General features: G+C 56.0%; 1 protein-coding gene across 2 annotated transcripts in view; it reads right to left on the bottom strand.

Moving 5' to 3' along the window:
- The window catches only part of SH3PXD2B (SH3 and PX domains 2B), a 62,818-nt gene extending 43,142 nt beyond the window's left edge, over nucleotides 1–19,676 (bottom strand). For both annotated transcript variants that reach the window (XM_058034944.1, XM_058034945.1), the window contains exons 1-2: nucleotides 19,581–19,676; nucleotides 9,454–9,534 (exon numbers count right to left, since the gene is read on the bottom strand). In XM_058034944.1, coding sequence (XP_057890927.1) covers nucleotides 9,454–9,534; nucleotides 19,581–19,652 — 153 coding nt within the window. In that variant the 5' untranslated portion in view covers nucleotides 19,653–19,676. The remainder of the gene's footprint in view (nucleotides 1–9,453; nucleotides 9,535–19,580) is intronic.
- Between the last annotated feature and the right edge of the window lie 1,601 nt (nucleotides 19,677–21,277).

Below are 21,277 nucleotides of genomic sequence, written 5' to 3'. Positions count from 1 at the left end.
GTGTTGGAAAGTAATTGTAAATATTGTACACGTAGTTTTTAGTATAAAAAGATAACACCGCCCTGGGAGGTGGCACCAGGGACCCTGTGTGGTCACAACCCACGCTGGGATTTGGGGATTCGCTCTCTTGGCTGGCAGAGGCTCAGCCTCAAACCACATTACTGCTGCTGTGTGCTCCAGCAGGGAGAGCTGCCCCAAGCCCTGGTACCCAGAGAGAGCAGCCAGCAGGGAAAAGGGCGAAAAAGGAGTTCAACAAAAGGAGTTCAACAAAAGGAGTTCAGCAAAAGGCTCCCCAGTCTGGGGGCAGAACCACAAGAGGCTCTTTGTGAGAAGGACAAAGTGCCGTGGACCAGGGAGGAGCAGGGCCAAGGCTGCTCCCATCCCATCCCATCCCCAGCTCCCCAGAACCCATCCCTGCAGGGTGAGCTCAGAGGGGACAGCCCTGCACTGCCACCCTGACCCCAACTGGGGCCACCAGTGTCCCACTGGGGAGCTGGGAAAGGGACACAGGTCCAGGCTGGGAACCAGGGACCTCTCAGAGTGCTCCTGCAGATCAAAGCACTGGGATCAGCTGGTTTGGGAAAGCTCTGCCAAGCAACAGTCTGGGAAAGGGAAATCTGGCAGCAGCTCGCAGGCTGTTTGGTCTCTCTGAGATGCTACAAGAGGCACCTTCCCTGCATCCCCAAGGGCTGTCTGAACAAACAGGGGGTGAAAAAATCCCCACAGCAGCTCAGAAGACAGAGGGATTAACAGGGAACAAGCTCAGATCCCAAATGTGTGCAATGAGACAAGAGAAACGGGCAGGAACTGATGCCCAGCAAGTTCCCCCTGAATTCAGGGAAGAGTTTGTGCCCTGCTCAGTGCCCAGTGCTGGGAAAGGGCTCCAGTGACACCAGCACTGGGCACTGAGAAGGGCAGAAACTCTTCCCTGTGTTCAGGTGGAACTTCCTGAGCAGACCCTCAGGGTCTGCAGTGCCCCCTTTTTCCATCCCTGCATTGCCCTGGAGCTGCTCTTGGTGACATCACTGTGAAATCCTCCCTCATGTGGGGACAAAAATCCCTCAATATTGGCTTTTCTGCTGCCTTGGAGCGTGGGACAGCAGGGGAAATGGATGGTTGGGGTGCTTAGCAAGAAGTGTGATGCAAGGAGAGGGTCATGAGGCTGCTGCTCCTGCCCTGAGCTCGTGCTCAGCTCAGACTCTGCCTTGTCCTGTCTGGATCCCTTCAGCTTCATCGGCTCCCCCTGCAAGGGCAGGACCAGCCCAGCTCTCCTTTCTGTCTCCCACGCCCATCCAAGTGCACAGATGCACTCCTTGGGCGTGTGGGTGGTTCTCAGAGCAGTCTGTGCTGCACCAGGAGCATTTAACAATAGAACATTTAACAACAGAAACAGGTCCTGGCCATTTCACTAAAAATCCCCCACTCTGGGACACAGCACTCCTTCACACTGATTTACTGCTCATCCTCAGCCTCTCCCCAGGCAGCATCAATCAGATCAAACTGGCTCATTTTGGAGCCAGGCCTGCTGCCACATGATATAAATTGCAGGTCCTTCCCCCAGCAGAGTGGCTGTGTTGGATTGATTAAAAGCACGTGGAGATGCTGGGTCTCACTCAGGCCAGAGCCACAGAACCTCAGCAAGCCCCAGGGCACAGCAGGAACCTCCCCAGGGCCAGGAGAGGGGCCCTGGCAGGAGGCAGGAGCTGAATTTCCAGAGCTTTTCCAATAATAAATATCTGGGGAGTGCAAGGGCGTCAGCTCACCCTGGCTCAGGGAGAGAGGAACAGGAACACCTTCAACCATTGCATTATGCAAGGGCTCCCCCCAGAAATCCACACTGCATTGCCAGCACAAGCCCCCAAGGGTGGAACTTTTACCCCGTCCATCTTTCTGGCTCGTTCCTCTCAGGATCAGAGCCTGCCTGGGATGTGCTTCCCCAGGGCTGGCAGGGCTGTCCTGCAGCTGCTCTGCCAAGGCTCCAGGGAGAAGGAGCCATGGGGTGCCAGGAGGGGTGAATGGGCACAGAGCAGGCTCAGAGCCAGCCCTGCTTTGCCCTGGCTGCAGCTGGAACAAGGCACCAGCCCAAGGGAACAGGGGGAGAGGGACCCACAGCAAACTGGGCTGCACTGGGAGAGGGGCCTGGAACAAAGCAAGAGCCATGGAGAACTGCTCCCAGCCTGGAATAAACCACGAGCCATGGAATGTTGTTCTCAGCCTGGAATAAGCCATGGAGAGCTGTTCCCAACCTGCAATAAGTCATGGAATCCTGTTCTCGGCCTGGAACAAATCAAGAGCCAAGGAGAGCTGTTCCCAGCCTGGAACAAACCAAGAGCCATGGACTCCTATTCCCAACCTGGAATAAGTCAGGAACCATAGGGAGCTATTCTCAACCTGGAATAAATCAGGAGTCATGGAGATCTGTCCCCTGCCTGGGATAAACCATGGAGTCTTGTTCCCAGCTAGGAACAAACCAAGAGCCAAAGAGAGCTGTTCCCTCCCTGGAATGGGCCATGGACTCCTATTCCCAACCTGGAATAAGCCATGGAGAGCTGTTCCCAGTCTGGAATAAACCAGGAGCCACAGAGTGCTATTCCTATCCTGGAATAAATCAGGGGTCATGGAGTCCTGTTCCCAGTCTGGAATAAGCCATGGAGTCCTGTTCCCAGTCTGGAATAAGCCATGGAGTCTTGTTCCCAGCCTGGGATGGGCCATGGAGAGCTGTTCCCAGTCTGGAATAAGCCACGGAGAGCTGCTCTCAGCCTGGGATAAGCCATGGAGAGCTGTTCCCAGTCTGGAATAAGCCATGGAGAGCTGTTCCCAGTCTGGAATAAGCCATGGAGAGCTGTTCCCAGTCTGGAATAAACCACGGAGAGCTGCTCTCAGCCTGGGATAGGCCATGGAGAGCTGTTCCCAGTCTGGAATAAGCCATGGAGAGCTGTTCCCAGTCTGGGATGGGCCATGGAGAGCTGTTCCCAGTCTGGAATAAGCCATGGAGAGCTGTTCCCAACCTGGAATAAGCCATGGAGAGCTGTTCCCAGTCTGGAATAAGCCATGGAGAGCTGTTCCCAGTCTGGAATAAGCCATGGAGAGCTGTTCCCAGTCTGGAATAAGCCATGGAGAGCTGTTCCCAGTCTGGAATAAGCCATGGAGAGCTGTTCCCAACCTGGAATAAGCCATGGAGAGCTGTCTCAGCCTGGAATAAGCCATGGAGAGCTGTTCCCAGTCTGGAATAAGCCATGGAGCTCCCAGCCCTGCCCCAGGCAGGCTGTAGCTCAGGGACGTGCAGCTGATCCCGCCTGCCCAGCCCTGCAGCGTGTCCTGGCTCTGTCCTGGCTCTGGGAATGCTCCCCCAGCCCCATCCAGGGAGATGATGCCAGGGCAGCCCCAGCTCTGCCAGGCCCAGGAGGTGCCAGCCCAGGCCGGGCTGAGCCCCTGAGCTGCCCTGGCTCTGGGAATGTGCTGGCTGCTCTGCCAAGGGCTGGAACGCTATAAATGGGAGACATTTGGAGAGAGGAAACACAAAGGAGCCAACTTGTAACTAGGCTGAAGTGCACTGGGCTGTGCATGCTCTTTGTGGAGGAGAGTGCTGAAGGTCTTTGATGCACTGCTGGAAAAACACTGGCTCTTCCTTCTGCAAACAGAAAAAGGCCTTATTTAATGGAAAGTGTTTTCTCCTGAGCTCCAGGATGGGAATTCACTATTCCTGCCCTTGTGCAAGGGGTGTTGGAGCCCCTGGCTCTGAACGCAGCAGTTGCTGGGGCTCTCCTGGAGGAAGCTGTGGGTTCTCCCCTGCCCTCAGTCACGCAGGGCCTGTCCTGCTCCAGCTGCCTGAGAGAGAGACAGAGATCCTGCTGATTTATTTCTGTGGGAGGCTGAAACCACCGAGCTCACTGCACACGCAACTGCCCAGAATTGTGCTGAACTCCATAAACCCTGGAGGGGGGGGAAAAAAAATAAAAAAAAAATAAAAATCCCCAAAGTGTTGAAATAAGATTCCTGTTACGAAAGAACTGTTGAGAGAGCCCTGTTTACCGTGCCTGGACACACAAAACCCTGCCTGGCTGAGCTGCCACAGGGCTCTGCCATCAAAGAGGCCGCCCAGAGCAGGAGAGGGGATCCAGGCTGGCATTGCCAGGGCAGGAATGGCCCAGGAGAATGGGGATCCAGGCTGGCATTCCCTCCTGCTGGAGCCCAGGAGAATGGGGATCCAGGCTGGCATTCCCTCCTGCTGGAGCCCAGAGAGAGGGGGATCCAGGCTGGCATTGCCAGGGCAGGAATGGCCAAGGAGAAGGGATCCAGGCTGGCATTTCCTCCTGCTGGAGCCCAGTGCTTGCTGCTCTCTGCCCTCCACATCAGGAGCATGAAGATAAAACTCACTTCATCTCTGAGCACTCCTAGGAGCCTGGGGTAAATAATGGAGGAGGAGGAAGGGAAGGAGACAGAGGAAGGCAAGCTCTGAGCTCACAGTAATGGAAGCAAGAGGCTCATTTTAACTTTTCAAGCCTCCAAGTGCCTGGAACAAGCTGATGAGAACAACTCCTCTTTGTGTGCCAGCTGCAGCCTTCAGAGCCCATTGAGTGTGCTGGATTATCCAGAGCCTCTCAGGCTCCCTCAGGGCCAGACTCTCCCCTCTGCCTGGCGCCCGTGTGCACACAACAGGTGAGGAACCCCTCCAGGAGCACCAGGCCCTGCTCCACACGCACATGGCAGGCACAGGCCACTGCCTGCTGCCAATTCTCTCGTGGAAGCAGGCAACACTTCCACAGACCATTTATTTTCTGGTGTTGCACACCAAGCTGCTGGCCCCAGGGCTGCAGGACTCGCTCCAAGATGACACAGCTCCAGGTGGGTCAGAGCTGAGAGCTTCCAGCAAAGAACCTGAAGGAGCTGTTGAACATATGGACAAACAAGAGAGCTGGGAAACACACTGGATGGATGCACAGACAGACAGGAATGGGAGGGAGAGCCAGAGCCAATTCTAGAGTTTGTTCAAATTCCCAGTTTTTCTGTCCCTGAATTGTGCAGGGAGCACGTTTAGCCCAGCCTGGGCTGTGTCTCCAGCCCTGGCCTCACAATGAAAGCTCTGAGCAGAGAAGCAGCCACAGAACATCATCATCCTCAGGGGCTGAAGGGTCTGACTGAAGGGGAAAAGCCTTGGGGCAACCTGTGCCAAAGAGGGGGACCCTGAAACATGCCAGGGGACAGCCAGGGGGTCAGGGACAGGGGGAGAGGGAACCTGAGAGAGGCTCAGGGTGGGCACAGCAGGAATTTCCCCATGGAAAGGGGGCTCAGGGCAGGCTCAGGGTGGGCACAGCAGGAATTGCCCCATGGAAAGGGGGCTCAGGGTGGGCACAGCAGGAATTTCCCCATGGAAAGGGGGCTCAGGCACTGGCACTGCCCAGGGAGGGTTGGATCCCCATCCCTGGAGGTGGCACTCAGACTCTGGGCTGAGGACAAGGAGGGGATCAGGCACAGCTTGGGTTTGATGGTATCAGAAATGTTTTTCCAACCTCAGACATTTGGGATTCTGAGAATTCAAACCTCAATAATTCTGGGATTCTGAGAATGTGGCTGCAGCCAAAAGGCAGAAGATGCTGAGGACATGGACTGGGGCTCCATGGGGGCTGGCAAGAGCAGGAAAGGTGTGAAAGGGTTGGGGTGTTTTAGCAGAGCAGCAAGGCAACAGTGGCTCTCGGTCACATGAAGAGCTCAAGTGACTGCCAGCCGTGCCTGCTGAACTCACAATGACAAAGGGGGGAAAAAATGCTTCCTTCTGGGGGTTTCCACGAGAAACCACAAGAGACCAGCCAGAATCTGTTCTCTAAGCAGCAGTGGCACTGCTGGCAGCCTGTGGTTCAAGAGGATCCTTCCAAGGAACTCGTCAGGGGAGCATCCCACAGGCACTGCAGAGCTTCTGCACCTCCCAGGCAGGAGCAGACCCTGACCCTCTCCCTGCCCACCACAGAGGCCACTCCGGTGCCTCATTTCCCCCTTCCATGCCAGCTGACATTCCCAGCACCCTGCAAGCCCCAGTCCCATCCCTTTGCTTCTCAGGAGCAGCCTCCATCTGCTGCCAGCAGCTCACATCTGGAATTGTGAATGTTGAGAAAGAGCCTCAGTCTTGTTGGAAGGAAATTATTCCTCCAGCCAAGGGGTTTATGCAGAACTGAGTTCAGCATTTGGAGTTACGAATTTACTACAAATCCTGCAGTTACACCAGGTTTTAAAGCTCAGAATTACAATTTTATCTTCCTCTATTCCTAAAAAACTGCCCTGACGTAAATTGCCACCTGACAGAAAATATTCACAGAGAAAAGGAGGAGAGGCAGCGGAGCTGCAGAGCAAAACCCCTCCTGGGCACAGGAGAGAGCCCAGGGTGGAGCTGACCCCCAGCTCCAGGATCTCACCCTGATTTCAGCACTGGAGTGGTGACCCCAGAGCAGGAAAAGGCACAGACTGAGCACTTCCCAAGGGATCAGAGCCACCACTGACTGCAGCTGCCCAAACTGCGGGCTCGGCTCCAGGAGGAAGCAGCTGGGCTCAGCTGAGGGTCAGCAGGGCCACCAGCCCTTGGGGAGAGGTGACAGCATCCTGTGGGACACTGGTGTGGCACAAGGCATGGAAACAGCCAAGCAGGCAGAGAGAGGAGCTCCTGCCACCCTTGGAAGAGAAAGGCAGGGTGGTGGTGCTTGGAAAGGTGCAGCAGCCACGAGCTGGGAACCTGGAATTGTGCAGGACAGAACCTGGATTGTGCAGGACAGAACCTGGAATTGTGCAGGACAGAAGCTGGAATTGTGCAGGACAGGGCCAAAACCTGGAATTGTGCAGGACAGAAGCTGGAATTGTGCAGGACATGGCCAGAACCTGGAATTGTGCAGGACAGAACCTGGATTGTGCAGGACAGAACCTGGATTGTGCAGGACAGAAGTTGGAATTGTGCAAGACAGAACCTGGAATTGTGCAGGACAGAAGCTGGAATTGTGCAGGACATGGCCAGGTTTGGGCACCAAGGACAGGAAAGGGAAGGGCTCTGCAAGGCCACAGTACTCAGGAAAAGCCCCAGATGCTCCTGGCTGGAATCTGTGGCATCACTGTGGGCAGCAGGGCGGCTTCTGACACTGCTCATCCCAGCATGGGGAGTGAGTGCAGCTGCTCTGGTGGCTCCAAGGCAAAGGGATTTCCCCATGGAAAGGGGGCTCAGAGCAGGTTTAGGATGGGCACAGCAGGAATTTCCCCATGGAAAGGGGGCTCAGAGCAGGCTCAGGGTGGGCACAGCAGGAATTTCCCCATGGAAAGGGGGCTCAGGCACTGGGACTGCCCAGGGAGGTTTGGAGAGCCCATCCCTGGAGGATTTAGTGCTCCATGAGCAGTTTTAGATACTCAAGGTTTCTTGAGTATCGTCTATCTTTGTAGATGATAACGAGCACTCTGGGCTGGGGACAAGGTGGGGATGGGGCAGACCGAGAGTTTGGGGCTCTTTTCCAACCTCCAGGATGCTGTGGATGCAGCCTGCAGGCTTCACTCCTGCACAGTCTGTGTTTGCAGTGTCCTCCCTGCCTGCCTGGGATGGGAACACACTTTGCTCTGCTCTCAGCACTCACCGTGTTTTCCTTGGCCCTGCTCCTGCAATAATTGTTCAGCCACCATGGAAGGTGCCCAATGATTCAGCTGGGGATTCATTGGGAACACCAGGAGGAACTCCCCAGCCTCTCCCCAGCCCCACCAAGCTCCTCTCTCCCACTCGGATCCAGAAGTTTCCACATCCCTGACAGCCAAGGAGGGTGCACCAACCTTTCCCCTGCTCTTTTACAAAACAAACCCTGCTCAGCCCCTGGCAGGAGCATGGAAAGTGCAGCCAGAGCCACTGGGAACACTGGTATTAAATGAACAAATATCCTGACCCCAACATGCACGTACTGGGGTTGCTCAAGGCTGTGAGCCTGAATCAGCCTGGATGGGTTTTCCCTGGATAACAATGACAGACAGATTCTTGACACAGAGCTCACCTGCACTCAAATTTCCAGTTCTCCCTCCAGCACATCAAAAAGATCATCAGAACTGGACCTAGGAAAAATATTTTCCCCTCTTGCTGTTTTCAGAAGCAGCTGAACTGTTTCAGTCCCACACTCATTTTGGTGGGGGGCTGTGTGGAATTTTCCCTTTTTTTTTTAAATAACCAGAGGCACGAATAATTTCCAGCATGGAAAACTTCTGCCTGAAGAGCTAAAACTGGCCCAGAATCATGCAAGAGTCACACAAGAGAGGCCTCCAGCAATGGCACCAGTCATGCCACCCAGCCTACCCAGAGCATTTTTTTCCATTGTGCTCAGAGGATCTGTTTCACTCCTCACCTCCCAATTTGCACTGTCCTGCAGCACAAGTTTAAAACAAGGACACCAGGAAGCATGTGTGATAAGGGGGAAGGAAGGGAAAAACCACAGCTTCTTTCATTCCTTCAACAGAGCCAAAAAGGAGTGGCTGCTATAATATTTTTTTTTCATTTTTTAAAAGAAAAAACTGCAGGGAACAGCAAAGGGAGGAGATGTTTGCTTTCAACTTTCCCACCTCCACCACGATACACACCTACATGTGTTTATAAAGGATATACACTGCTTCTAAAGGTGTTCTGCAGAGTGCCTGACTCCAGTTGTGACGTTTTCCACCCCAGGAGTGTGCACAGCTCCAGCCAGGATGGAGGGACAGAGGGAGCACAGCCAGGATTCCCCACAGCCCTTCCCCAGCCCAGGGAACCAGCACAGACACCCCAAAGGGAGCTGGGGCACAGACAGCCCAAACTGGGTCTGGGAACACAGACACCCCAAATTCTGCTCTCCAGCCAGAGGAATGAGCCCGGAGCACCATGAAGAGGAGATGCTGCAGAGAAGGAAGCACGAGTTCCATTTCCTTCCAGCCCTGGCTGCTGCCCAACAGCTGTTCCTTATTTATTTACTTTCATATTTCCTTGGTTACACAAGCGGCTGCTCACAGCTTTAACCCCTGCACTGCCAGGGCTGGGGCAGGGTGGGTGACAGCAGGGCAGGGCAGGCTGAGCTGTCACCTCAGTGTGCTCACAGCCACTCACTCAGATGTCCTGCAGGGCAGGGACAGGGCTGGGAGCAGCATCTGCCCACCATCCCAGACTCTCATCCCCTCCAGGCAGAGCCCAGGAGCATTCCCAGCACTCCTGTCACTCCCAGAGCACTCCTGTCACCCCCAGAGCACTCCTGTCACACCCCCAGCACTCCTGTCACCCCCAGAGCACTCCTGTCACACCCCCAGCACTCCTGTCACCCCCAGAGCACTCCTGTCACTCCCAGAGCACTCCTGTCACCCCCAGAGCACTCCTGTCACCCCCCAAGAGCACTCCTGTCACACCCCCAGAGCACTCCTGTCACCCCCAGAGCACTCCTGTCACACCCCCAGCACTCCTGTCACCCCTCCAGGGTTCCCCACCTGCAGGTCGAAGAACTTGCTGTACCGTCTGTAAATGACCTCGGTGGCTCCATTGGACCAGGTGACCTTGATGATGTACACCTGCAGGGAACAGAGGCACAAATCAGCGTGGGGAACCCCCAAAAAAGCCCCACCACAACCCAAAATCTGTCCCCCCACAGCTGGGTGACGAGCAGGGGAATGCTTCAGATCGATTCAGCCACACCACAACAGAGGTGAGGGGAAATGACTGAGCTGCAGCTTAACCAAATGTTTGTTTCTGGTGGTGGACTGAACTCTGTGGCCTCGGAGAGGGGCACACATTGAGTGTGAGGTGACAATTCTGTGTAAAAACACAGCAGAAATCCCTCCAGACAGCACTAAAAACCCAATTAAAACGAAACCCTGGGCACCCCATTTACAGCTGCAGCACCAGAGCTGATGCTGAGATCCAAGGGCACCAGCCTGGCTCCTGCCAATGGGACTGCAACAGCCCAAAGCCCCGGGGTCTGCAACTCCACCTGCTTGGGGTTGGGTTTCTGACACCTGCAGGGGTGGAAATCAGTGTCCTGATCCCTAAAATGCCACAGGACCAGCCCCACTCACTGCAGGTCATTCACAGACCCCAGGACCAGGCTCTAACTGGTGATGAATGCAAAACAAAACCCCAAACCCAGCCCATTCCAGCACAAAACCCCAAACCCAGCCCATTTCAGCACCAAACAAAACACCAAACCCAGCCCATTCCAGCACCAAACAAAGCACCAAACCCAGCCCATTCCAGCACCAAACAAAGCACCAAACCCAGCCCATTTCAGCACCAAACAAAACACCAAACCCAGCCCATTTCAGCACCAAACACCAAACCCAGCCCATTGCAGCACCAAACCCCAAACCCAGCCCATTCCAGCACCAAACACCAAACCCAGCCCATTGCAGGACCAATTCTCCTGTGAAAGACAACAAGCACATCACAGAATGAGGCAATTACTGATCTCATGTCCCCTCTGTGTTTCACAGAAAGCAGAGATAACCCTTGGTGAGGTGCCAGTGTAACACCCAAGTGACACAAATCTCAAATTGATAACAGATTGACTGAGCAGAACCCAGGGTATTTTTTTCCCTCCTAACTCAAGTCCTTATTTCCATCAGAAATTCAAGCATCAATTCCTTGAAGAAGGACCAAAATGTTCAGAAGCTCAGGTGAAGGGACCTGCTGGAACTGCTGCTAGCAAAATCAAGCATCAAGGCTCTTAAAAGCTGATGGTTTGCTATTTAAAAGAGAATCCCTCAGGATCCAGGTTTTGCCCACTGAGATGCCCATTTATCCAGATTCTGGAATGAGACCAACATCCTCAGCCAGTATCCAGACTTAAACACCAGGACAGCACAACACTCAGTTATTGGAGTTTATCAAAGCTACTCAAATGCTGCACTGAAAATCTCACCTCAAATCTCACTCTGCTGCTCAGAGGGCTGGCACAGCCTGAGCCACCGAGGTGGGGGCACTCCTGAGGGTGACAGACTCTTTCCCGAGCAATCACTCCCACAGAAAAGTGGACAGAAAACAAGGCAGCAAGAGGGACCAAGTTCTTACTGCTAAAATAAAGAACTTCCCTATTTCAAACCAGTAATTCAAGGTCCACTTTTGTTGAATTTGGGGTGGGTTAGAAGGGACCTTAAAGATCTCCCTGCGTGGCAGGGACATCTTCCACTGTCCCAGGGTGATCAAACACCTGCATTGGGCACTGCCAGGAATCCAGGGGCACTCTGTGCCAGGGCCTGCGCACCCAATATCCCACCTAAACCCAGTCCCTCAGTCTGGAGCCATTCCCTGCTCTGCTTTCACTCCCAAACTCTTATTTTGAGATGAAGAACCCTCATTTCCTCCTTCTGAAGACAGATGGATTCTCCAAGACAACATCTGCTCCAGCTGTGGAGGCCATGCTGTGTTCCAAGGGAGGCAGCACTCCCCCAGCAATCCAAGGGTTAACCTGGTGCTAACACAGGTTCAAACTCCTCTACCCTCTGCCCAGGACCCGATGCAGGGCCAGCATGAGCTCATGTGGGCTGGGAGCTGAGCCGTATCCCAGTTTTGTCAGCAGTCCCCAGCCCTGCTCGGGTTATATCACTGCTGGCTGCCTGCCTGCGCTGAGCCTTCCACTGGGGCAGCAGCAGCAGCCAGCTCCTCCTCATTGTTTATTCCCACCCTGCCTTTATTTGGAGTCAACAGCTCATTAGACTGGGATTGTAATCAGGATGTGGACAGACGGAGCCAGAGTCATTCAGAGCTCTTGAGGGCAGTGAAGGTACGAGGGCACCCCAGGCTCCCTCTGCAGCAATTTCTGCTCTCTGCTGCCGTGCTGAAATGCACAACTCCCAGGGGTCAGAGAAGAGTTTCTTGCACATCCCTTTCCAGCAGCAGAAAGGTCTCCAGGGGTTTCTCCTTAACCTGCTTATGGACAGCAGAGAAGATGGGGGAACCACAGGAACTGGAGCTCCTCAGCATCCATCAAACCTGGGGAAAGCCAGCTGCCTCTCTGCTGGGGGATATTCCTCGTCCTTCCAACAGCCCCATCCCAGATCTTGGTGTCTCCCAATATCTAATCCAGTCCCTGCTGTCTCAGAAATGAAAAAATCCACCAGAAAGCACAACCCTGGTGCTCCCCTCACCTAACAAGTGCGGGTTTGGGAAGGTTTGAGCACTGCACTCACCCCGTGAGCATTGCACTGCACTCAGGGGATCCTGCAGCCTTCCCTTGGTGCCCTCCATCACCACCCAGCATCTGTCACTGCTGCCCCCTGCCCAGCACCTCCGTCAGAGGGAGAACAGCCCTTGGAAAATGGGGCTGAAAACCTTTGGGAGGGAAGTGTCAGGAAATGACAGCTTGCTGCAAGAAACGCAGATGGCAGCTGGCCAAACACAGCAGGGCTGTCAGAGCAGCCCAGGGGAACACTGAGAGCCAGGGGGATCCAGGACATCCCTCGTGGGCAGGGAGGGAGCTCCTGGAGGCTGCAGAGCCGCAGGAGTCACGGGGACAGAGGGGTGAGGAGCCAGTGAGAATCGGGAAAGGGCAGCCAGAGATTTAATTTTTTTTTTTTCCTTTCTTTTCCTCTTGAAGAGATGAAGCAGCCAGCCCTGGGAGCAGCGAGCCCAGCAGTGTTTTTGCAGGGACTGCTGGAAATCCCTGGTGCTGCACCCAGCAGTGGCTCCTGGTGACTCCCAGTGCCCTCAGGGACCAAGGATCCATCCCCAAATCCTCCATCCTGCCCTGCCCAAAGTCCCTCACAACAGCACGGGGAGAGAGAGAGGAGCTGATTCAAACTGCTGACTCGAGGCAAGGAAATTAAGAACAGATACTGAGAAAAAAAAAAAAAATAAAATAACAGAGCCAGTTTCCCATTCTTGAACACGAGGCCGTGTGACCTCGCAGCAGAATCACTTCTGGACTCCCTGCATAAACACACCAGGACAAGCTGGGGAGCAGCCTGGACTGCTCAAATGCGAGCAGGAAAAAGGCAGGGTGAAGGAGAGGAAAACCTAGAGCTGCACTTTCAGCTTCTCTCCCCTCCTACAGGAGTTTTCCGAAGTTTTTCCCAGAGATTTGCACGGTGCCCTGGCTGGGGAGGGGACACACAAAAACCCCACAAGGAAGGATGTGGGAGAGGGGGCAGCAGCCTGGGAACTCTGCCTGGCACCAGGCAGCGAGTGCAGCCCAAACTCAGCAGCATCCAGAATGCAGGTGGAGCCCAGAGCAGCTCAGGCACCCCAGCACCAGCTCAGGGCCTTCCCTGAGGGATCCCAGAGCCTTCCTGTGCCCAAAACAGCTCAGGCACCCCAGCATCAGCTCAGGCACCCCAGCACCAGCTCAGGGCCTTCCCTGAAGGATCTCAAAGCTCTCCTGTGCCCAAAACAGCTCAGGCACCCCAGCACCAGCTCAGGGCCTTCCCTGAGGGATCTGAGAGCTTCCCTGTGCCCAGAGCAGCTCAGGCACCCCAGCACCAGCTCAGGCACCCCAGCACCAGCTCAGGGCCTTCCCTGAGGGATCTCAAAGCTCTCCTGTGCCCAGAGCAGCTCAGGCACCCCAGCACCAGCTCAGGGCCTTCCCTGAGGGATCTCAAAGCTCTCCTGTGCCCAGAGCAGCTCAGGCACCCCAGCACCAGCTCAGGCACCCCAGCACCAGCTCAGGCACCCCAGCACCAGCTCAGCGTCTACCCTGAAGGATCCCAGAGCCTTCCTGTGCCCAAAACAGCTCAGGCACCACAGCACCAGCTCAGCCACCCCAGCACCAGCTCAGGGCCTTCCCTGAAGGATCTGAGAGCTTCCCTGAGCACAGAACAGCTCAGGCACCCCGGCATCAGCTCGGCCACCCCAGCACCAGCTCAGGGCCTTCCCTGAAGGATCCCAGAGCTCCCCCACACAGACATGGGCAGGAGGCACAGCAACCCCATGGTCACTTGGGATGACGCCTCCAGGGACACCAGGGAAGGTGCCAGGCTCCAGCAGGGCTCCTGCAGCAGCTCCAGACACCGCAGCCTGCAGCGGGGGCTGAGCTGTCTGCAGGGCTGTTTCCAAAGGCTCAGAGGCTGTGTGGTCTCGGGCCCGGGGGGACTCTGCACAATGAACCTCTCTGTGGAAAACTGCACATATTTAAAGCATCTTTCAGCAGCAAAGAGGAAAAGCATCAGTCAAAGGCGTCAGGCTTTTGATTTCACCCACGCTGAAACGTGGTGACCCTGAAATGAGGGGAGATGTGAGAGCCTCACCCTCCCTTTGGAAACCCAAAGGGGCAGAGAAACCACAGGAGCTGAGCGAGGCAGCCAAGCCAGAGTGGGTTTAACACAGAAAAGGGAGTGGGAAATTGTAAGAGGAAAAGAGAAAAAAAAAAAAAAGAAAAAAAAAGAAAAAAAAAGGAGGGAGGTGGCTGGAAACAAAGAAAGTTCTTGGCACCAAGCTGCTGCTGTGCTTGGCCCCTGTCCATCAGCCCTCACTGCTGCAGGGCTGGGGAGGGGACAGGGGATGCCAAAGCTGGGGGCAGCAGAGGGACAGCCAAGGCCCAGCTGGGTGGGCAGACAGCTCGGGACCCCTCACCCCTGCTCTGTGCCCGGGGAGCTGGGAGGAGGGACAGGCTGGCATGGGAAGGTGTTCCAGCTGCTGCAGGGCACCAGGGATGCTGCCCTGGGCTCTGTGGCACAGGGGAGGCAGAAACAGCAAGGCAGGGCTGGAAAAAGGGCAGGCAAAATCTCAGCACCAGCCAAGGCAGGGCTGGAAACAGGGCTGGAGGGAGCACCAGGGCAGGGAGATCCTCATCACCAGCCCAGGCAGCCTGAGCACACAGCCAGCGCTGCAGAGCGGCCTCCTCTCCCCTCTCCCCAGCTCATCCCTTGGATTTTTTGCTCTGTACCCTCTTTCCCCCAGCTGCTGCACAGCCTGGCAGGGCACAGCACTGCTGGGATGGCCAGGGCACAGCCAGCAGGCTGGGAGCCCCAAGGACAGCCCAGCAGAGGCTGCTCAGAGCCCTCAGGCACACAGCGATGCAGCCAGCCTGCCCCAGCCCCTCTGAAGGTCACACAGATGGATTCTCCTGTTTCCTGTCCCCCACTGCCACAGGAAGGCAGAGACACCCTGCAAACAAAGCTGGGGGATCAAGGTCAGAGAGCTGGGGGCAGGCAGAGGCCAGGGATGGCCCCAGAGCTGCTGGCACTGAGTGTGAGCATCAGCTGGCACTGAGTGTGAGCACCAGCATCAGCTAGAACTGAGTGTGAGCATCAGCTGGACCTGAGTGTGAGCATCAGCATCAGCTAGAACTGAGTGTGAGCATCAGCTGGACCTGAGTGTGAGCACCAGCTAGAACTGAGTGTGAGCATCAGCTAGAACTGAGTGTGAGCATCAGCTAGAACTAAGTGTGAGCATCAGCTGGCACTGAGTGTGAGCACCAGCATCAGCTGGACCTGAGTGTGAGCATCAGCTGGACCTGAGTGTGAGCATCAGCTGGACCTGAGTGTGAGCATCAGCTTCCCCCACAGAGCTGCTCCTGACAGCAGCCAGGGGCCAGGCAGGATTTGGCCCTTCCACATTCAAGCTTTTCAACAGCCTTGAGAAAAGTGGCTGGGGAAGGAAAACAAAGCAGAGTTGGAGTCTGAGTGCTGGTTTTCATCCACAAAGATAAGAGTGCTCCATGCTCAGCTCTGCTGAGAGGTGAGGAGGAAAGCCTGGTGAGATCTGGAGCAGAGCAGGGTCAGGCACAAGGACAGGGCAAAATTCCAACCAAATTCCCTGCCTTGCTGGGACGGCATCATCCAGCTGACAGGAAATGGGATGAGACAAGGCACAACCACAGGATACAGCAGCAAACCACCACTGAGGATGCTGAGAAAGCCCTCAAAGCTTTAGAGGCCACCAGGAGTGAGACTGCAGCTTCCCCTGGCTCTCTCCCACTCCTAGTTTGGTTATCTGGGGACACCACACTGCATAGATTCCACACTACTCATGCCAGCCTCCTCCTTCCTCCCTCAGCTGCCCACAGGACATTCCCACATTCCAAGGGCATGGTCACCCTGCCATGAGACAGCATGGGGAAAAGTCATCCCTGACACCCCAACAACCTGGATGATGCACAAGGGCAGAAATAACTCCCAAAATCCAGGGGAATAACTCAGCCTGCTCAAGGTGACACCGTGCCAGGGCCACCAAGCTCTGCTCCAGCTGGGACCACAAAGCAACATCCATGGTGCTCCTCAGAAACACCCTCAGCTCACAAATATAAGGCACTAAAGAAGCTGTGGATTGGCAGCTCTGTCCTCTTGCCATTCAAACACTCCTCAATCAGCTCCAGATAAGCTCAGTAGGGCTGGGCTACACGAGGAATGAAACCACAAATGGCCTCGGGAGCAGAGAGGACACCTACACCACCACATCACAAATTCCACATCAAAAACGTAACAGCACCTTCACTTTTTGAACGTGGTTCTCCTCAAATTTGTTTTCAAACACCTGTAGGTCCCATTAGCCAGATTCCACCACTCACTGTTAATTACTTTCACAACCCAGCTGCCACAAATGAGGTCTTCACCTTGTTTAATGTTTTGCCATCTTGTTCACTGGGTTTGCAAAATAAATGTATGCTGCAAATATTATTTAAATTCCCCCTTTTCAGGGATACATGGAGGTTGGGAATGGAAGTCCTGAGAGAACATAATCCAGCTTTCCCAAAAAATCTAACCCACCCAAACAGCATGCTGTTGAATGGACAGATATAATTTTGGATGGTGCTCCAGAACAGCCATTTAAACCTATATAACTATGGAAATGTTCCTGGTAGGCAGAAATGGAGCTGGGATTTAATGGCATTGCTATTAACACATAGAAAACACACACATTGCAGCTGTAACAAAATGGAACATCCTGAAGCTTGCCCAAGGGAAAGAAAACCCAATCTGGATTTAGTAGGAAAAAGCTTTCTTTTAGGGCTTCTGCTCGAGAATAACAAACACAATACTATAACAAGGTCCTGAGTGGAGTCCTTTAAGAAAAATCCAGTCTGTTTCTACTATGGCTTTGTTTTGGGTCTTTTCTGAATAAACATTCATTTATCAGAGACTTGGCCAGACCAGAGAAATGACAGTCTGCTCCTCTGTCTCTCACAATGATTATTTTTAAGCTTTCCTCTTGGACTTTGCTCAGATTCGCAGGGTGGCCCTGGAGCCCTGAGCTGGGATCACTTCACACAGGATTTTGTGGGAAATGTACTGAAAATGTCACCTCAGCCACTGCCTGGAGGATGGAGCCCCCTTTTCCCTTGGAAAATGAGCCAGAGCATCCTGCAACAAGCACCTGCACAAGGATCATTCCTCAGTGCCCCTGCCAGGTGGTGCCCATGAAGAAAAGCTTAAAAACACAAGTGGAGTGTGAGGGCACAGGGCTGTGCTGAGCCCTAACTCAGCCCAGCACCTGTACCCAGCTATCCAAACCCTGCCCAGCACCTTGCTGGGTGCTTGCCCTGCAGTTTGGGGAAATGTTGTGCGTCCTGCTCCACAGCAGAGCTGCAAAACAACCAACTTTCTGTCTCAGGCATTGCAATTCTTGTAGTATCAGTTACCCAGGTGAAAGGCAAACCACAGCAGCCTGAACAGAGCCAGCCCTCCCCACTGCAGGTGCAACAAGGACTTTGATTTCACTTTTCTGGGAAAGTGGAATTCATAACTTTGTGCTGTGGCCTCATCTTGAGCAGCACAATCACAGCTTTGTCCAGCAAAGGGAAACCTCTGGCTGCTGCAGAGGAGCCCGAGCAGGGCAGGTCATGACGGAGGCAGCAGGAGGGAAAGGCAGCGTGGTCCTGCAGCCTCCCCAGGGACAGGAGAGCTGTCTCAGGGCCGGGGCAGAGCACATCTGTGCGATGGGAGAAGGCAAAGGGCAAAGGTTTTACACAGACACTCGGTGCTAGCCTTGCATTCACGCTGTGCCAGCAGCCACTGCCTACAAATGATTCAGCCATGATTTGCTGCCTCTCCTTCTCTTTGCAGGAGAAAAAAAAAAAAAAGGGAAAAAAAAAAAGCGCTTTGGTTTCATATAATTAACTGGCTTTGTGAATCTGCCTGCTCCTATCGATTCCTCCGGCAAGGCGAGCGCTCCCATTGACTCCAGCGCTGCCTGCAGGCTGCCGGCCCCTCCCTGCTCAGCCCCGAGCAGCCACGCTGGCTCCCGCCGCTGCCTTTGGGTCCGAGCCCGGAGCAGGGGAGGGCTGGAGCACCGGGACGGGCTGGGGAGGCTGGAGCACAGGGATGGGATTGGGATGGGCTGGGGAGGCTGGAGCACCGGGACGGGCTGGGATTGGGATGGGCTGGGGAGGCAGAGGGCTCACAGCTGTCACCGCTCCCGCTCCCCATCCCCACCCACCGCCCCTCCATCCAGCTCTGTGCTCAGCAAACATCGCCGGCCCAGCTTTGCAGCCTCGCAGGGATTATTTGTGCCCTGCCCAACTCCAGCCGCGACAGGCGGGGACCGCGGGGACACCGCTCCGAGGGCACGGCAGGGACGGCAGAGCCATCCCACAGCCAGCCCAGCCCGGCCCGGCTCGGCTCGGCACGGGACACGGCGGCCAAGCCCCGGATCCGCCAAGACAAACAGCGGCGCGCAGAGCTCCGCACGGCTCCGGAGCGACGAGTAAGGCACGATGGACACGATGGCAGGAAAAGCGCACATCTGGAACCCGAGCCGGGCTCTGCCAGGGCTGGCAAAGCTCCAGGCAGGGCAGCAGGAGGAAGGGGAGATAAGGGAGGTGGGTGGGTGGCAGCGGCCACGCCGCATCGCTGATGCGAGGAGAGACCCCGCTGCCCTCGCCTCCTGCCCTCAGCTTTCCTCCAATTGTTGCTCAATGCCACGAAACAGCCGAGGGGAGCTGGAGAAGCCCTCGATCTTCCCAGAGCTCTGAAAGCCTGGCCCTTGTGGCAACTGACTGCAGCCAGAGCAAAGAGCACATCTGCACAGCCCAGATGTGCCCCGAGCAGTGAGTGTGTCACCGGGTCACCCCGGGCCACGGCAACACGGGAGGCAAGAACATTTCGGGCTTTGTTTTAGGCTGTTGCCAGGATTCACCCACAAGCTCTCCACGGGTGTGCCTGGAAACACACCAAAGTTTAAATCATAAAAAAAAAAAAAAGGAAAAAAAAATAAAAACCACCTTCAAAACCAGACAAACCCACAACAGTTTGGAGCACGCAGGAGGGCAGGGGACACGAGGGATCCTTCCTAGGGACGGAGCACTACCCAGGGACCGAAAGCAGCAGCCGGGCGGTCTCTTTGCCCCGGGACTCCGCGACCAACAGGTCCCGGCGCCAGCTGCAGCAGCGGGGGCGCTTCCCCGCGGTGCCCGTGGCCGATGCCCGGTGCCGCAACCACCGCCCGCATCCCCGGGCATCCCGCGGGGCCGGGGGCATCCCCAGGCTGGCAGGGGCACCGCGGGACCCCCCGGCACAGCCGAGAGAGGCACCCCCGGCACACCCAGAGAGGCACCCCGGCAGCGCTGCCGCCCTCGGTCTCTTTCTCCTCCTCCTCCTCTGTGTCCGTCCTCCCTTCCCGGAGCTCCGCGCGGGAGCGGGGCCGGCAGCGCCCGGCCTTTGTTCGCCCGGGGCCGGGCCGGGGCACTCACATAGTGCTTGTTGGGGGTGCGCCGCTTCTGCACGTCCAGCACCTTCACCTCGGCGATGCTGCGCCTGGGCATCGCCGCTGCCGAGCCCCTCGGGGAGCGGGGACGCTCTGCCGCTCGCCGCCGGCACCGGAGGCTGCAGCGCGGCCGAGCCTCCCCGCGCCGCCCGCTCCGGGGGCGGGAGGCGGCCCCGGCCCGGCCCGGCCTATCCCGGCCGGAGGGGCGGCCCCACCGCCGCCCGCTTAAAGGGACGGCCGGCCCGAGCCTGCCCGGGGTGCCCGCTGCGTGCCCGGCCCGGCGCTGCCGCAGCGAGATGGTCCGGAGAGCGCGGTGCCCCTCCCGGGAACGGGTCCCGGTTTGCTCCCCTTACCTGAGCGTGGTTCTGCTCTTGTCCCATCACAGCAGTGCCCATGGGTTGTTCTCCTGTCCCATCACAGCAGTGCCCATGGGTTGTTCTCCTCCTGTCCCATCACAGCAGTGCCCGAGGGTGGTTCTGCTCCTGTCCCATCACAGCAGTGCCCATGGGTTGTTCTCCTCCTGTCCCATCACAGCAGTGCCCATGGGTTGTTCTGCTCCTGTCCCATCACAGCAGTGCCCCCGGGATGGTTCTGCTCCTGTCCCATCACAGCAGTGCCCATGGGTTGTTCTCCTGTCCCATCACAGCAGTGCCCATGGGTTGTTCTCCTCCTGTCCCATCACAGCAGTGCCCCCGGGATGGTTCTGCTCCTGTCCCATCACAGCAGTGCCCATGGGTGGTTCTGCTCCTGTCCCATCACAGCAGTGCCCCCGGGATGGTTCTGCTCCTGTCCCATCACAGCAGTGCCTGTGGTGGTTCTGTGTTGTCCCATCACAGCAGTGCCTGGGGTTGCTGGCAGCAGCCACGTCCCTCCAGGAGCAGGGAATGAACAAGGAAGGGCTGTCCTGCTCAGGTCAGAGCTGCCCTGCCCGGGACAAGCCGCATACCTGCATGGAGAGGCTGCTTGGAGGGCGTGCAGTGACAGGAGCAGGGAATGGCTCCAGCCAGAGCAGGCTGAGATCAGATATCAGGAAGGAATTCTTCACTGTGAGCGTGTTGAGGCATGGCACAGGTTGTCCAGGGAAGTTCCATCCCTGGCAGTGTCCAAGGCCAGGCTGGAGCAAACTGGGACAGTGGAAGGTGTCCCTGTCCACGGAATGGGATGATCTCTAAGTTCCCTTCCAGCCCAAACCAGTCCATGTTTCTATCCCTGTGAGCCAGGAGCTGTTCCCCTGCACCCACCTCTCCTCCTGGCAGCCCCCCTGTGCCCAGCTGTGCCCTTGTGCCAAGAGAGCAGCCAGGGCAGTGCCCAGGCCCTTCTCTGCACCAGCACTTACCCGTGGCCTCTGTTCCCAGCAGCTCCTCAACACGTGGCATAACCACAGCTCTCTCCCCCGTTGGGCTTTTAATTACATTATAAAGTTACTCAAGGCTTACACTGGCAGGTCATTAGTTTTCATATGAATTTAATTTAATCATAAACAACTCATCTCACTCCTTCGCAGCTCCTTAAATGTGGCGCTTTTTTAATACCATTAACTTTGGTACAGCCACCCCCGAGAATTAATGGAGGCGCAGGCACTTTGCCAGGGCTTATTTGCCCCTCCCCAAGGGCTCGTCTTCATCCTCCTCCCCCTCAGCAAAGCCCCCAGCCCCTGCAGAGGTGGCTGGGCTGTCTGGAGGG

The sequence above is a fragment of the Melospiza georgiana genome, chromosome 15, assembly GCF_028018845.1.
Source record: "Melospiza georgiana isolate bMelGeo1 chromosome 15, bMelGeo1.pri, whole genome shotgun sequence".
NCBI lineage: Eukaryota > Metazoa > Chordata > Aves > Passeriformes > Passerellidae > Melospiza > Melospiza georgiana.
The sequence above is the reverse complement of the archived record's forward strand: the minus strand, read 5'-3'. Positions and strand labels throughout refer to the sequence as shown.